Genomic DNA, 16,685 nt, shown 5'->3' with positions numbered 1-16,685 from the left:
ATAAATCTTTTAAATTTTGTTATTATGTGGCATTGACATCTTTGTCATTTTTTTTCTGTCATGGCTGATTGCTTATTAAAAAAAAATAAATTGGACGAAGTCGTCTATGGAGTGTATAATATGTTGCCTATGCAAAAATTGTCAGGCCTGAACAGATGAAATGAACAGCCTGTATATCTATCACTATCCGAGAAACTAAATTCTGAATCGGGATCTGATTCCTCTAGATATAAACAGAAGCTTGACTGGATTTTCCATTACAAAACAAAGTAAAAATCTTTAAAAGGGCTGATTGAAAGAAAATATCGAAAAATCGATTAAAATAAAACATACGAATAACGACAGGAATCTGAAAAAAAAACACGACACGAAAGCACAAGTAAGAATGAAAGCTCCAGTTAACCTAAGTCGAAAGGCCATGAATAATTTGTTGAGCTGTGTGAAAACGGTCATAGTCGTTTTAACTGAACTAGACATCCCTTGACCAACAGTATTAAGGTTTTAAACGATTACGCACTTTTACAACTCCATCTGTTCCGTAAACGGAGTATAGACGATTTTTATTCGATCAAAGAAGTAAAATGATCATTTTGTCATAGAAAACATAATTAATAGATATATGGAAAAATTGTCTGCAGGGTTTATGTTTATGTTAAATTTTCTACCAGTAGTATTCATGCTGTTTTCTTTCTTTGTACTCTGTATACACTTTGAAGCAAATAATACTGTTCTCAATGGGTAACTTCGATGTTTAGGTTATGCGTTCATCTTATTATTTTATTATTCTCGATCTCTAGCTTCTAGTTAGTTTACAGATACTTCCCTAAAGCTTCCTGGATGTGTTGGCTTAAGTGTTAAGTTTTACCGTTAAGTAATAATACAACTTATAATCGTTTCTCCACATTTATTTTTTTAATATAAACGGAGTGAGTTCTAACCTAAGTCAGTCCCTCAATAAGTCATCTGTGTACGTAAAAAAGCACTTACTGTAAAAATAACATAAATAATAAAAATAATAATTTGACTTTCATTTACAACATATACACATCAATAAAAACTTGTATAAAAAATTATAACCCTGGTTCAAAATCTATACAACAATAAAATTACACGATATGTACACATTATCTACAACAAACAAAAATAATTAATTAAAAACAAATACAACGTGACAATTGATCTACAAGCTGCCAATATCGTTAAAGCGTTTCAACTTCTCTGGGAATGGATCTTTGAAGAGTACGGGGTCCGCTCGAAATTCGACCGACTTCAAGGGCATACGATTGAAAGCCTTCGCAAACCTATCGACGCATTGCGACCTTTCAATCATGTGCCCCAAATCTGCTGATAGCATCTCGTTATTTACGCACTCCGGACATTTGAACTTCTTCCGGGGCGTCACCTGGAACGAAAGTATTATTAGTCGAAATTCCCCAAGACTACTAGACCAAGGGCTAGCGATCGATATAGCGCAAAACGTACTTTGATAGGCGGTTTGTTTGTCACATTAGCAACTAGGAAATTCATGGCAATATCTTCACAGTTCATATGTTCATCCACCCAATCTCTGACTCCCGCTGGCATCGCCGTCGTGTACAAAAAGCTCCAGTATTTGTGCAAGAAGGCGGCGCCGGTTAGCACCATCGAAATTTCGTTCTTCCATTCCGATTCGTACGTCCATGTATTGGTGACGTTGTCCCACCTGTGGGTGCGGGATGGAAACCCTGGAGTTTTGGGTGTGAGATGGTTTTTATTATTTTAATGGAAACACGAACCCACTATCCGATCCGGAAATTCTCTCCACACTTCGTAACCAAATTCCACTTCGTCGGCGGTTAACATGACGATGTCGTCGTCGATGTGGAGAATGGCCTCTGTCTCGATCTCGTTATACGGATAAAATCTATTGGACAGTTTGTTGGCACTTGTTCTGATAACTTTCACGGGTTTTTGAATTTGGGGAAATGATGACACTGCAAATACAAACGTAACCGTAAAAGAGTTGCCGTAAATAACAGTAGGTTATAGAGTGTGTCCGTAAAGGAATAAATTCGATGCAAAATTCAAGAATGCACTATTAAAAAAAAATTATATTGTTTAAGCAGAAATACGCCCCTGAAACAAGATAAAACATGTAATATGACGTTTCTGAGTTAATCAATAAAATAAACTGTTTGATTCACTAATTTTTTAAAAGTTATTGTTACTTCACAAAATTTTGAAGTGACGTCATTGCAATGTTGGTGGGGGACAATTAGACAATTTCTGATTAGCGTTTAACTCTTACAATAAATCTAAAATTTCACACCCATTGGTCCAGTAGTTTTGGAGATTACTCGTGTAATAAAATCGCTAACACACGACGGCAGACAGTCTGCAGGCGGAAACGCGAGACCTACTTTTCATATTCTAAGAATTACGACACGTCGAGAACACATAAAATTAACTTTAAACAAACTTTACTGGTTTATTATGTTTGAAAAGTAAACAATACTAGACAGGTCGATTTAAAAATTATTGGTCGATAACGTCAAAGCTAACAATTATGCATACACGGTGATTACATTTGTAAATTGTCAGTCTTCTCGTATTTTTCACATGGAATTATTCAAATGCCAAAATCAATCTTATCTTAGCAAGTACTAGCCCCGCCCACCCACCCTCTATTTTCTTAGAAGGTATGTCATCTGCCACAATCAGTGTTCTCTTAGCATCTACCAGCCACTCTGTATTTTCTTAGAGGGTATGTCATTTGCCAAAATCAGTCTTACCTTAGTAGGTAATAGCCCCGCCCACCCAACCTATTTTTTTAGAGGGTATGTCATTTACCAAAATCAGTATTTTTTAAGCAAGTACTAGCCCCGCCTACCCAGCCTTTATTTTTTTAGGCGGTATGTTATTTGCCAAAATCAGTCTTATCTTAGTAGGTACTAGCCCCGCCCACGCGCCCTCATTTTCTTCTAAAATTAGTCTTATTTTAGCAGGTAATCTAATGACTAAATTTATTTGTGTTGAAGATCTACCTTTTATTCTAACCCGATTAGATCAATCACTGAAATGGAGGCGGGGTGGGTGGGTGGGGCTAATTACGTTTTTCTGTCGTGTGAGCGTGGAAACTAATGGAATTCAGGATGTGAAAAAAGTAAAAAAAAAAAAAAACGCTAATCGTAATTTTTTGTTATATTATTTGATATAAAATTATTTCTTATTTCAAAAGAAAAAAAATCAATGAACTGGTGGGTGGGGGGGGTCAAGTTTAACTTTTTCCTACAGTGTCTTTTATAAGCAAGCAATAGGCCTGCTCACTTACCCCCCTCTTCATGCTAGTGGCTAATCTTAGCACTGTTAATTAATGACAACATTGTTAAAAAAGACATATAGAAAGTATTAAGCTGTGTTAAATAAGGATACCAGGCGTAAAAATCATATCTAAAAGCAATGTTACTGATGCTCCTCCTACTCGCACACCTTAATATATCATTTCATTGGTCCTAAGAAAAGGGGCGGCGTTTACAATTGTATACTATCCTCAAATATATTTGGCGTTTATGACTTCACACCAATTTGACTCTCATTATAATTCAATAGGCCGTCACAACCGGATGTCTTAAACCCGCTCACCGATACCTACCTGAAAAGACCTTTTCGACGTGCCAGGGACGGTCGAGACGCGAAGGACCGGACTCAGAGTAATTTTGTTTGTTAAAATTTTCAAATTTCAAAATTTCCTTACAGAACATGATTTATACTTTGAAGAAAATTACACAAAGACACAATTATTAGAAGTGTTACACACTCGAAAATTTGAGAAACAATATAAAATAGATGCTATGGCGCGAGATCGTGGATTTAGGGTGATTCCGCCGTACCATTGTATATTTAACCCCATCGAACTAATCTGGTCGCAAATGAAAAATAATATAAGAAGGAATAATACGGCACCAAAATTTAGTAGTGCAACAATTGACATAATTAGGGAAGAAGCTTCCAAAATAACTGCCGAAATGTGGGCCAATTGTGTACGACATTCCACAAAAGAAGAAGACCAGTACAGGGCACGGTTGATAACACCGTTAATTATTAATTTAGAAGAGTCGAGTGATGATGACAGTGACTATTTCGATCAATAAATAAGCAGTAGTAGTTAATAAGTAAATAGTTGTGCTGTAATAAAAAATGATTGAGTACAAAGTTACTTTGTTTTTACTTAAAATAAAAAACTCGAAAGGCGCAGTTGTCGGTAAATGCAAAACTCAGTCCTGCCCTGTGCTTTTACTAGAAAAGGTCTTTTCAGGTAGGTATCGGTGAGCGGGTTTAAGACATCCGGTTGTGACGGCCTATTGAATTATAATGGGAGTCAAATTGGTGTGAAGTCATAAACGCCAAATATGTTTGAGGATAGTATACATTGTACCTTAATGTGTCTATTTCTATTTTATTTAAGTGTAAACGCTGACGGAAATCGTTTTTCGAACAAAAAAAAAATAAAATAAAATTTAGTAAAAATAAAACTGTATTTAAAAAAAATGTTATCCTAGGTTCTATTATTTATCAATATAAAATGCAATTTCCGTCTGTGAGCCAATGAAATCGGTTATAAAAGCGGAAGATGGGTGGGTGGGCGGGGTCACTTTTTACTTTGTTTTCAATCTTAGATATCTTAGATTCTACAGCTTGTCAATATACATAATTCAGTTCCCATTTTACAGTAAATAAAATAAGTCAGTGAAATGGAGAAAGGAGGTGGGCGGGGTTACATTTAGCTTTTTCTAGTTAGAGTCTTATAAGCAACCAATAGCCCCACCCACCCGCCCCTTCTCTATTCTGGTGACTACTCTTAATATTGTTAACTAATGACAATATTATTATCTTTTAGAATCTTAGGCAAATCTGTTAATCCGTTATTGAGGAACTAGATAATTTGATAAACAAGGTATATACCTAGTGTATTAAGCTGGTGTCAAACAAGCATAGTAGATATAAAAATTATATTTAAAAGCAATATTTCCGATGGTCCTCCTACTCTCACAAGCTCCACCTTAATAAATTATTTCATTGGCCCCAAGAAGAGGGGCGGCGTTTACAATTGTACATTGTACCTCAATGTGCCTGCTTTACATAATTCTTTGTTATTTAAGTGTAAATGCTGACGGCAATCGCTTTTAGAAAAAAAAATTGAAAAAATAAAATTGTATTTGAAAAATGTTATCCTAGATTCTATTATTTATCAATATAAAATCCAACTAGGGTGATAAAATCGGAAGAGGGGTGGGTGGGCGAGGCCAATTTTGACGTTGTTTTATTAAATCTAAGATGCCACCACTTGTCAAAACATAATTCAGTTCTCATTTTACAGTAAATAAAATAAGTCAGTGAAATGGAGAAAGGAGGTGGGGTTACGTTTAGCTTTTTCTAGAGTCTTGTAAGCAATCAATAGCCCCGCCCACCCGCCCCCTCTCTATTCTGGTGACTACTCCTAATACTGTTAATTACTGACAACATTATTATCTTATTTGGGCAAATCTCTTAAACTTTTGGTGAGAAAATAGCTAAATTGTTAAACAAGGTACATAGAAAGTATTAAGCACACCAGACGTAAGACTCATATTAAAAAAGCAATATTACCGATGCTCCTCCCACTCGTACAAGCCCCACTATAATAAATCATTTCATTGGTTCGAAAAAGAGGGGCGGTGTACAATTGTACCTCATTGTGTCTACTCAAATAAAATTTAGTAAAAAGAAACTGTAATCCTGGATTACATTATTTGTCAACGTAAAATCCAACTTCCTTCTTAGAATCATAAAATGAGTGATCAAAAGGGAATAGAGGTGGGTGGGAGGGGCCACTTTTGACTTTTTTAAGCCTAGTCAAAATAAAATTCAATTCCTAATTTTACAGTAAAAAAATTGAGAAAGGAGGTAGGTGGGGCTAATTTTAACCTGTTTTACTCAGATACTCAGTGAAGAACAGTGATTTTATTGGCTCTGGGGTGAAAGGCGGATTTCAAAAGATCTGGGTTAAAAAAATATGACTGGTTGTATTACAGGCAAAAGAAAATTCGCACGCAACTACCCGTCAGCATGTATTAGATTTTAATCTTCCAATACATGAGTTTGTGAAGCATGAACGACTTCCATAGTGTGGAAAACCATATTTATTTTACTGTGGATTTTAGATTTTTTTTCCTCTTTTTTAGAATTTTTGAGAAATCGTTTGGTTTCCGTTTTGATAACCCGGTTTCTGAATCATGAAGATTCAAATGTATCCAATCCTCAAATTTGGTTTCAAAAAGGTAATGCGCCGCCGCATTATGTTTTTAATGTTGGGCACTACGTGAATATTTTTCAGAATAGATAGATGTATCTACAGAATATTTTAGAGTACAAGTGCATGAAAACAAATCCTGGGATACTGATGATTTAAAAATTGTAATGTGGAGTGAAGCCTGCTCATTAACTTTTGAAATCGGCCACAGGAATTTTACTTTCGTGTAAGACACTGGCAAGTTTTTCAAGGTCATCATTTGAAAGACTTAATTTAATTAGTATCAACCCGGCTCGTAAATTTTTATGGTATGTCGTAAAAATGCAAACGTTCTTATATGAAAGGAGACGAAAGTCAAGCAATCTGAACGAAGTCAAGAGAAAATGTTGTTGGAATAAACGATAATATTTATTTTTGCTGCCTTTCCTCTTCATAGTCGTAAGAACTGGTGCCAAATATGGAATTACATAATTCGAAGTTATTTACAATCTCAAGTGAAGTTGTAAGTACAATTTCAGCATTTAGCACAGAATTGCAGTCCTTTTCATTCTTTTATTAAATCTGACTGAGCGTGGTTAAAGAAAATCAAGGCGGATTCATAAACCACAAGTGCAGGAGTACGCTATTTTAAAAAATTTAAATAACAGCAAATCCGATTCGACGGATTGCAAACATTCCATGATTATGCAACCAACATTACTAGCGCGGACAACTCGATCGTGTAAAAAAATGACAAGTGCATTGTTTTCTAATAAAAAGTTAAAACTTTTGGCAGAAAACGTACATAAAAAGTTTATATTTCCAGTTTCTAACCTTATATTTCAAAGAACATAACCTACCTATTCGTGAAAAAGAAAACAAACAAAATGCTGTAACAAATTAAAAGTGTACATGTTTACATATTTTTTGAGCAGTGACGTACTCGTACGTATACAATAAAGCACTAAAGTGTTGGGCAAACCAATTTTTGAAATCTATTAGCTCATGTTACGCAATTTAGGTATTTAAATTTATCGAAATGGAACACCAACATAAAACACATTGTGGTCAGTTTCAATTTAGTTTACGAATTTAATATAACAAAATATTGTTTGTTCTCTTGTGTGATTATTTACGTTTATCACATCAAGACGTTATAATTATAAAATTCATAATTTATTTTCAAACTATTCACCTACAACGCAACCCGTAATACATCATACAGTGCCTAGGTCGTCTTGATAATTATTATTCACTGTATTACCCAATACTAACACTAATTTCTGACTAATTTTAAATTTGTTATGTACAACAACACTGATTAGTGATTAAGTGTGATGACCTCAAGGTCAGCTTTCCATTTCCTGACATCCTCACGTCCATATTAGCCCTTAAACGTTTAGTCCCATTAAACTTTGAACCCAATACATATGCAAATAGTGCAAATCTTATATTTACATCACAAAAGATCCAAATTGCGTCAATTTAAACGATAAGTTTAAGCGAACCTCTTTATACTTACAAAGCGGTGGACTCTTCTTTTGGTTATTCCAAACGACGAGCACTTTCATAAGACTAGGAACTCTTGATAACCTATCGATCAGCGTAAAAAGACTATCGACCCTGTCATATGTTAAAATAACAGCGGTAAATCCATGCGATTTCGGTGCCGTCAGCGGAAGGAAAAGCGGATTCGTGTTTTTTTCTTCAGGCTTCAAATTCCAATCATCATAGATTCGGCTCCAGTGCGGATAAACCCGGTCTTGGATGATATCCAAGGTCGTCAGGGCGATTTTATCTATGCTGGAGAAGTACGAATTATACAGAAATCGGATGGTTTCCCGCATCTGACGTATACGCTTGGGAGAAATTTTCCCTAATACGTCCATCAGGGTATGTAAATAGTTTTCCATGATGAAAACGGCGGCCCGTTTCCAGTCTATCACATTACTAAATGGCAACACGGCGCCATCCATGACGATGACGGGGATACAATCGGCGGCCATCGCTTCCAATAAAGCGAACTGACCTATCCTTTCGCCTCGAAAAATAAGGCAAAAGGTGCTATCCTGGAGTACGGCAGGATAGTTGAATTTTTCTTCGGGGTTGTCCTTGCAACGTTTTGTATAATTATGATTATGGCAGGCACTGACGACTAACAAGTCGGGATTACGATATGCTAACTTCTGTAAGACGCCCCAGTAATTAGAATAGAGGTGTAGTTGGGAGGACGTCGCCAACCACGACCTAAAAACATCATCTCACTTATACATTTACTTCACTGAATGCGAAAGACATTCTTAAATGTGTCTTTTGTAAGTTATACATGCAAATAGAGAGTTTTCGGAAATAATTGGAAGATTATTATAATTAATTAGTATAATTGCCTTCCCCTAAATTCGGAAGTGGACCGGTCCGAACGCTTTTACGACTACTGCGACGTTTTATTGTATTCTTTAATTTCATACAAGCAAAAGCAAATTACTTAAGAAATGTCATTTTTCGCAGCGGTCAAAAGTATATGTCTATGTACTATTTCGCAATTGTTTAGATTCAATATAATATAATTCAAGTATTGGTTTTGGCAAAGTGTGACGTCATACATGACATCTAAACATCGCAATACCGAGACACTGCCGCTTCCGCTGAAACAAGAGGTCAAAGTTGAAATGCTGATAATGTTGATGTTGTGACGAGTTTCTCTAATCTACTACCACTCTGCTGTATTTAGATAAATTCTGATGACCCTAATGATGGGTCTTTTGCTGTATTGTATTCATTGTCTTAGGTTCTTGGACTAAACTAATCCCTTAGCGCGTCTTTCTTTTCCGATCAGGGGTCAGCCCTACTGTAGTGTTAACGATGCAAATTTTGACGCTCTGAAAACCCTGATAAGGGTACCGATGGCATTTGTGACCGCCGCGCCGACGCGACTGAAAAACCATCGCGGCAACGTCCGAAATCGCCACCATCCATTTTTTTGTATACCCGAGCTCGATAAACCGAACACCGCTAGGAACAGATAAGGGTCGCCCATCGTATTTCCGCTACCGCGTCACGTCCTCTTTCGACGCACTATACCCATCGAATCCCCGTTCAAGCGTCGTCACCTCCCCAGGATTCGAAGAAGCCCGATCCATGGAGAAGTCGCCCTTGACCGCATTTGATTTCTCCGATTTCGAGTAACCCGAGGTGTTGTAGAAGGCGCCACCCCGTGACGTGAAAGCAACCACATCGCCTAGACCGACCAGGCCTGTCTCACAGCAGTAGTTGGTCTGGGGCGTGGTGCTGACGTACGACCCAAACCCCCGCGAGACCTGGACCGTCACCGTCAACTTCGCCGGCCAAAGAGTTAAACGTTGTCTGTGTGTTTTTTAAATGTGTTTAAACGTGTGGTGACCGAATTTAAATAAAAGTTTTCGCGCTGAAATGAATTAACAGCGGCGCGAAATTACATTTGAATAATTTGAATTTGAAAGAAAAAAAATTCAATCACAAAAAAAGGAAATCGTTAAACATAGGCAACCTGGTGCACGGAAATGCTTGCTTGGTAATCGGACGATTTAGCGCTAGGGAGTTTTTAGTTACAGGGTTGGTTGATTGGTAGAGACAGAGCTGCATGACGTAGAATCATTCTGAATGTGCTTGTGTGAGTGTAACCACGTGGTAAAAGCTAGGTTTAAATTAGTTGGTTTGGTAGTTAATAAAATGGGAGGAAGCCTTTGTTTAACGACAATCAATCGTAACTGGCGTCACTCAGGTGTCCCTAATCCGCACGGTTGCGGTCTTTTTAATCGAAAATTTGCGGATTTCCGGTCAACGCGAAACACGTGCTGTAAATTTGTTTCATTGTTTATAAATTCACCAATCAAGTTAGTTTTTCTTAATAGTCAGCTAGTGCAAACACAATTCAACAATCAGGATTATTTAAATAAATCACTTTATAGAAGATTTCATGAAATTCACTTACTCAGGAAAACACCTTATTGTTTAATTACGAATAAGTTTCTAGATGCATATACGTAAGTGTTACATTATAACACTTCTTAATTCCTCACACAAGATTGCTAATAGTTCATTTACGGCAGTTAAACAAGTTCATTATACTGCGAACTGGCGGGGGCTATGATAATTTCTTCCCTTAGGTGGTTATCATCGTTACCATGATTAATTCACCGAGGCATGCCCTCACAACGCTACAGATTGATTAATTCATGGAGGTCCGTCCTCGCGACGCTAGAGATTAATAACATCACCGAGACGCTTTTTCCTCGCAACGATTTTTAAAATTTACATCACCGAGACGCTTTTTCCCTCGGAGCGATGATTGGATATTTTTGTGTTTATTTATTATGTGTTTTGTTGGGGTAACCAGTTTTTTTTTTAAGTAACCAATCACTTAGATCATGATATAATTTGACATAATGTAAACTCTTTGTTTGAACCGTTGATAAAGTGTGGCAAATATTAATCTCATGTAAATTTTGTTAACTCTGCAATTTTCCACCTCATACAATATTTCTCAGTGTCACAGGTTTAACTTCAGTTATTTTATTTGTTGTATAATTTTAATTGAACGTAAATTTCATGTTCTACAGGTTTAACCTCACATAATATTTCTATTTGTACAAGTTTATTTCACACCAGATCTTTTGTTTCATAAATGCTTGCTAAGTTTGTTTTGTAAATACTTTGTTGATGAATGTTTCTATCATAAATTGTTTGATGTCCAATGTTTATCTCACATAAGATTTATTTGTTGTTTAAATTTTCACAAGATTGTATGGCGAATTTAAATGTTGTTTATTGCTCTTTGAAACTTTAACACTTGTTCAGTTGTTGTTAACATCAGAGTTATAAGAGATTGAATATTTAAAAATGGAATTGAGGTTAAATGACACAGAAAACGTGGGAGAAGCGAAGTTCGGTTCCTAGTCGAGCTGGCGAGGTTTATCGTGTCACCTGTACAAGCCCATAGGGTTGGATAGATTCAGGGGCGGCCGCCGATGTTGTAGTGCTCTCGACTTGGACCAATAGTCGAGATCCACTTGCGGGTCTGGCGACCGTAATGGCCTAGTTTCGCAGGGTACGTTCGTAATGGAGATATGCATGCGGGTAGGCTTTGTGATAGATAGAATCACCGTCGTGGAGGGAGAACAGCCCCAGACCGGTGGCCCCAAACTCCGCTTATGCTACAACGCCCGGGTACTTTTGTTGTGATCCTGTTAACTGCCGTAACCTTAAAATCTGCCGTCACACGTCCGTAACAACTTGTGTATTTGCATCCAGTTACTTGATTCAGTTTTTGCTTTGTTTTGTTAAATTTGTGATATTCAAATATTTGCATTGACTCCCAACAGATGTACTGAATTTTGCGTTTGTTCGTTTTTCATATGTGCATGTCTGTCAATTCGCGCGTGTCTTTTTTTCATATATCTTAAGGTGTTTGAAATGTAATATGTCCGTGAGTAACGCAAGGGGGTTTTTGCGCTGAGGAGTAAATCTTCGCAGCTCTTTCCTCCTATGAGGGGGTGCCGTGGCAGCCCCTCCAAAACAATTTTGTCTATTATTTCTTGCGCTCTCAACTCACATGCAGTATATGCTCACTTGTATGAAAGAACGTCTTCCCGCTACTTAAAAAAAAACACAACGTAGGTTCTCATTTGTTAGATGATCACAGCCAAGGCCAAATTTTGAATTTTTGAATTTTTCGCGGGCTTTGTAAACTTTTTCAAGGTCAATTTAAAGGCGGGAAGCTTGGGTTATTACAAAAACCTTTAAATAACTGTAAACTTTTTAAATATGTTTGGGAGTTTAAGATATTTTAAAAACAAAGTTCGGTGTCTGAAGATAATAACGCGTTTGTATTCGTACTAGCGAATTCTATCAATTTGACGTTAGTAAATTGTTATAGTATTATTAAAATGTCACAGGTGAATTAATGAACTGTTTAAATGGTCCCCAACAATGCGAAAATCATTTTCGTTTTCCAGACATCTTGTTCGGCTACCGGAACTTGATAGAATGTTCTGATTAAAAATCAGTTTATCAAATATTGTCTTCCAGCGTGGAAAGTTTGTATGGGTAAGCTTTACTTCCGGACGGCGAACTGCAGTATAATCTCATCCGGTACAAGACAGGTCTGACATACGCGAGAAAACAAAGTAGGACCCTGCAGAATGGCGGATCAATCTACACATCTATAGTTAGAACACATTTCAAGTAATAGACAGTAGTTTTAATGTCTATTCTTGATGTCGGCAGGTAGAAAAGTAGTTGAAGGAGCGATAATGATCTGGGTACCCAAAAGGGAAGATGTTCCAAAATGTATCAGTTTTTCGAAGAAATATAGAGGTTCTGATAGGTTTTGTCCATAAGCCCTTATACCCAAATCTATAAAAAAGATCAGATTGGGGTAGGCCTCTAGGAGGATAAATAGGGTCTATTTTAAATGCCCAAAACTTGAGAAAACGCCTTTGGATTTTTTCATAGACTGAATGTAAAATTGAACTGAAGGAGGCGATACAATACTAGCGTATTTTAATCTCTTACATTCATTACATCATGGTACGGCCCCAAATACTAGTTTCAAGTAACCAAAGTGAGAAAAAAGGCCCGATTCAGCTCTAGGTACTGTGTCCTAAGAAGCTTTAACTTCTACAAAGGAAGAGGTTATAGTAGTACTTAGTAAGTACCTCTCGAGGTTACGAAGTTTCACATTATGACATTAATATATCAAAAGTTCCGTGGTGTGTTATATTACTGCTTCTGTCAAACTCTGCTATCTTTACCCCGTAAGGTTCAAACGTGGAAGGATCTTTGTTTCCTAAGGTTTAACCTGTTTAAACGACATTCACAAATAAAAAAGGTAAAGGTAAGAGTTATGGGTAACGACGCAGCTCGTTTTTCAGTACCCTATATAACTATGAAGAGCTGGGCAAAGCACTATTCGCCACGCCCAACTTATCGGCTGGAAGTCGGAGAAGTTGAATGTTCTAGTTATCTGTATGCGGGAGCTCGGATTCGAAACCCTCGTCCTTCACGTCATTCGATTTTAAGGTGTCCCTGAAGGGAAAACCACCATCCTTGAGGTTTTCACTACTCCTTTGAGTCCAACCTAATGTGGGTACACCGGAGGACGGCACTGGTCCGGTGGGGAGTGGGGCCTGCCTCGAAGTACCAGGCTTTGTCTGCCGAGGGGGTACTAGGAAACTGGGGCTGCTAAGCGTTACCTCCGTAAGGGGGACGTGAGAGGGACGTATGATCCTCCGGTACAGTTACCGGAACGACATACTTTATGGAACAAAGAAACGAACGCAAAGCCTGTGTTGCTCAATGTTAACTTTCACCTTCACGAGGTTCACCTTCACGAGGTACAGACTCTTTAAAACTTAACCGAGTTAAAAATATGGGACCGGATACTTATCGGTCCCGGCTAGTGACAGGCTCTGGGGCGGCTAAGGACCTGAGGAAGCCAGCGGCATGCGCGGGCGGGGGGGGGGGGTTTGACCCGCCAGGAGTGTGAACGACGGGCCAAGGGCCAAGGGCAACAAGGCAGGCTGACCGCACCGTCAGTCCCTTCTTAGTACCCACGGATCCAGCTTGAGCTCCCACGACTGGTTACCGGTCCCACGGTGTATTTTAGTCCGACCCTTCGAACTGGATGGGTGCTAGAAGGTTGTGAGTCGCCTTACCCGTATGGGAGGCTTATAAAATTGGTCAACTAAGCCACCTGTCTCGGCAGGTCACGGACGCGAAGCTCACTAAGTTTCGAAGGCAGCACTGGCCAGGTTCACCAGTACCCGTCGAACTCAGGGGCCCTTTGCAGAGCACTGCACAATCCCCATAGAAGACCAACCCCAACAGAATTTGGTACATGAAGACGTGAAAAAGTCCGACCCGTAACGGAACGCTTGCGCTATGCGTGTAGTAAATTGTCTACAGCGAATCAACTCAACAGTTGAGGAGTGTGGCGGCTACCTCCGAGTTGACTTGCTGTTTTCAGTTACTTCAAAAGGGTTGCGCGTCAAAATTTATTTCGTATCCACTCAAGTCATCCAACCCCACCTCCAAAAGTACGGACTGGGTAGATAGCAACGGACGTCAGACTGGGCTGGGTGGTGACCCAGACGATCCACAGCAAGCAAGGTAACGGGGCAATGGCGAGGGTTTACCAGTACCTATCTGATCGAGGTGTCCCCTCAAGCCAAGCAGGGACTGCCGAACCCCGGTGTCGACCCGCATTTGGTGTAGGACTCGAGGGGGTAGTGAAAAGCTTCTTGATGGAGTGTTTGCCCTTCGGGAAAGGCAGGGAGCGGCGCAGGCCCTCTCAAGGATTTTCATGTTACGCCTTTTTGCCTTGCGAGCTAGATGAGGAACCTGCGGCTTCCCGAACTCTACGGACATTCTTCCTTACTCGCTACCCAGTCTGTTGTTTTAACGTATATGAAAAAAGCGAATAATTTGGTGGGATACCAACCCCAAAACTGCTAAATTTTGCAGTACATCGGGCTCCTGAGTTTGTCGAGTACGGTAGACCTAGGGCGGTACATTACTTCGAGATTTAGTAAACTTTGCGGCACGTGGCCAGCAAGAAAGATTAGTTGACTTTTAAGACGTAAGAAGCTTTATATTTCAACCGTCCCATAACGCTGCCTCTAAGAGTACACTGTCCCCTCGCCTCCTATACGGGTAAGGCTAACCCAGAATCATCATCCAGACTCCATTTGTCAAGTTCGAAGGACCGGATTTTAGGATACCCGATAACCAATAGTGAGAGTGAGTCCGTGCCACTCCGCACCTTGCTGGGGCCAATCAGAGGTTTCACGACCTCGGGTAGTGGCAGAAAGGGTGTGGTAATCATCTTTCCGCTTTCCCCGAGCCGTCAAAGTCCTCACAGCCATACGTCTTCCACGCACCCCTTATCACCCTAGAACTATAGTACCAATTGCAACAAAAGTACCAGGTACTAAATTTTGCAGCCCTTTACTGGAATTGAAGGCCTTCATCGGCCTCCGAGAAACTCCGGTTTGTAAAAACGGCCTCCACCAACGAAAAGTTGGGAGTTGACATGGAGCAAGAGCAAGAGTTATGTAGATAGATTCGGCTCCGCGGGTCCGAAGAGGCCTGACTCTAGTTACCTACACAATCGATACTGTAATCACATCGCGCACGATACCCTTCCACGAAAAAACGTGTTTTATTGTTTCTTAATATTTATTAAAATAATTTTTAATGGACACCGAGCAGAATCTCTGCCACACTGTATCCGCTGTCAATTAATGTAGTTTTGTCACTGACGAAAGATAATACGTGTTTATGGGGCTGTCGGTAATGACTTGTGTGAATGTCTTAAGATAATCGTTCGTTATTTTCTAGATCTTGAACGAAACCTACTTTGATTTCGACCATTTATTATTTCATCTTTGCATCTTTTCACCACTGTCAGGGCTGTATACATATGCTCTGTTCAAAAGATGAACGATGAACTATCTAGATGTTCTTGTTGTACCGATGATCGTCGATGGTTTATTATGAAATCTACATCAAACATTCTTCCGAAGAAATATTTTCAACTGAATTATTTTCAAAACTTCTTTTAAAGCCGTTTTTTGGTGAATTTCGAGAAACGTACGACTGTTTCTGTGGTTTTTAGTTTTTTACTTAAATTGATAGAACTGTGGTGTCCCGCTTTAAAAATTAAATTTGACGCCGAAAGAAAAACAAATAATGCCGCGGAACTGCATTTGACCCTAAACCAATGTAATTAATGTAAGATTCGTTTATTAACGATTCTGAAACGTTGTGAAACTGTTTAAGAGTGTGTTTTTGGTTTCATTATTTGTAAATTCACAGTTTACGTTAGACTTTTTATTCGTTCATGGTTCTATCGACAATAAATGTAAATATAAATGTTCCCTGTGATTGATGGCCTGGCGATATTTCACACGTCTAATCGGAAAATCATCGAGCGAAAGACTCTCCGAGTGGTTGGTGTCGAAAACAGTTTATTGTAACTGATGACGTCATGGATATTTTGAATTATATGTGTGTTTGGGTGATTTTCAGAAATAAATTTCATATCTATTTATTACCTTTAATTTTTATTTACAACGTAGAAGTTCTCAACGTATTCAAAAATCAATAAACAAAAGCATTATACAAATATTTATAATTTTTTTAAGGTGATGTTAAATTCCTGTACGAGATGAATAAATGTTGTGTAATCATTAAAATCAGTGTTCTTGTTTTGGTTAAAAAAAACCTAGGGAGTTTATTAGGTTAAAATTTTTTTATTTTTCTATTCTAAAATCGAAATTAACTCGGGACCAAAGTTATTTTTTTCGAATAATCTCCTCGAGCTCTGCGTAACAGAATTATTTCAGCATTTTTAGGCAACTTTTCAAAAAGCTCCATTTTTCAATAGCCCTGGTATGCA

General features: G+C 38.5%; 1 protein-coding gene across 1 annotated transcript in view; it reads right to left on the bottom strand.

Annotated features, from left to right (window-relative positions):
- Positions 1 to 884: 884 nt before the first annotated feature.
- Positions 885 to 16,685, bottom strand: part of LOC135129278 (exostosin-2) — a 29,108-nt gene continuing 13,307 nt past the window's right edge. The window contains exons 3-6 of the mRNA XM_064056437.1: positions 7,770 to 8,494; positions 1,776 to 1,973; positions 1,483 to 1,724; positions 885 to 1,402 (exon numbers count right to left, since the gene is read on the bottom strand). Of these exons, the coding sequence (XP_063912507.1) occupies positions 1,181 to 1,402; positions 1,483 to 1,724; positions 1,776 to 1,973; positions 7,770 to 8,494 (1,387 nt within the window). The 3' untranslated portion in view covers positions 885 to 1,180. The remainder of the gene's footprint in view (positions 1,403 to 1,482; positions 1,725 to 1,775; positions 1,974 to 7,769; positions 8,495 to 16,685) is intronic.

This window comes from Zophobas morio, unplaced genomic scaffold (assembly GCF_036711695.1).
Source record: "Zophobas morio isolate AGI-343-1 ecotype UQ-CSIRO unplaced genomic scaffold, CSIRO_AGI_Zmor_V1 ptg000014l, whole genome shotgun sequence".
NCBI lineage: Eukaryota > Metazoa > Arthropoda > Insecta > Coleoptera > Tenebrionidae > Zophobas > Zophobas morio.
Note: the sequence above shows the minus strand (reverse complement) of the source record. Positions and strands in the feature narration are given on the sequence as shown.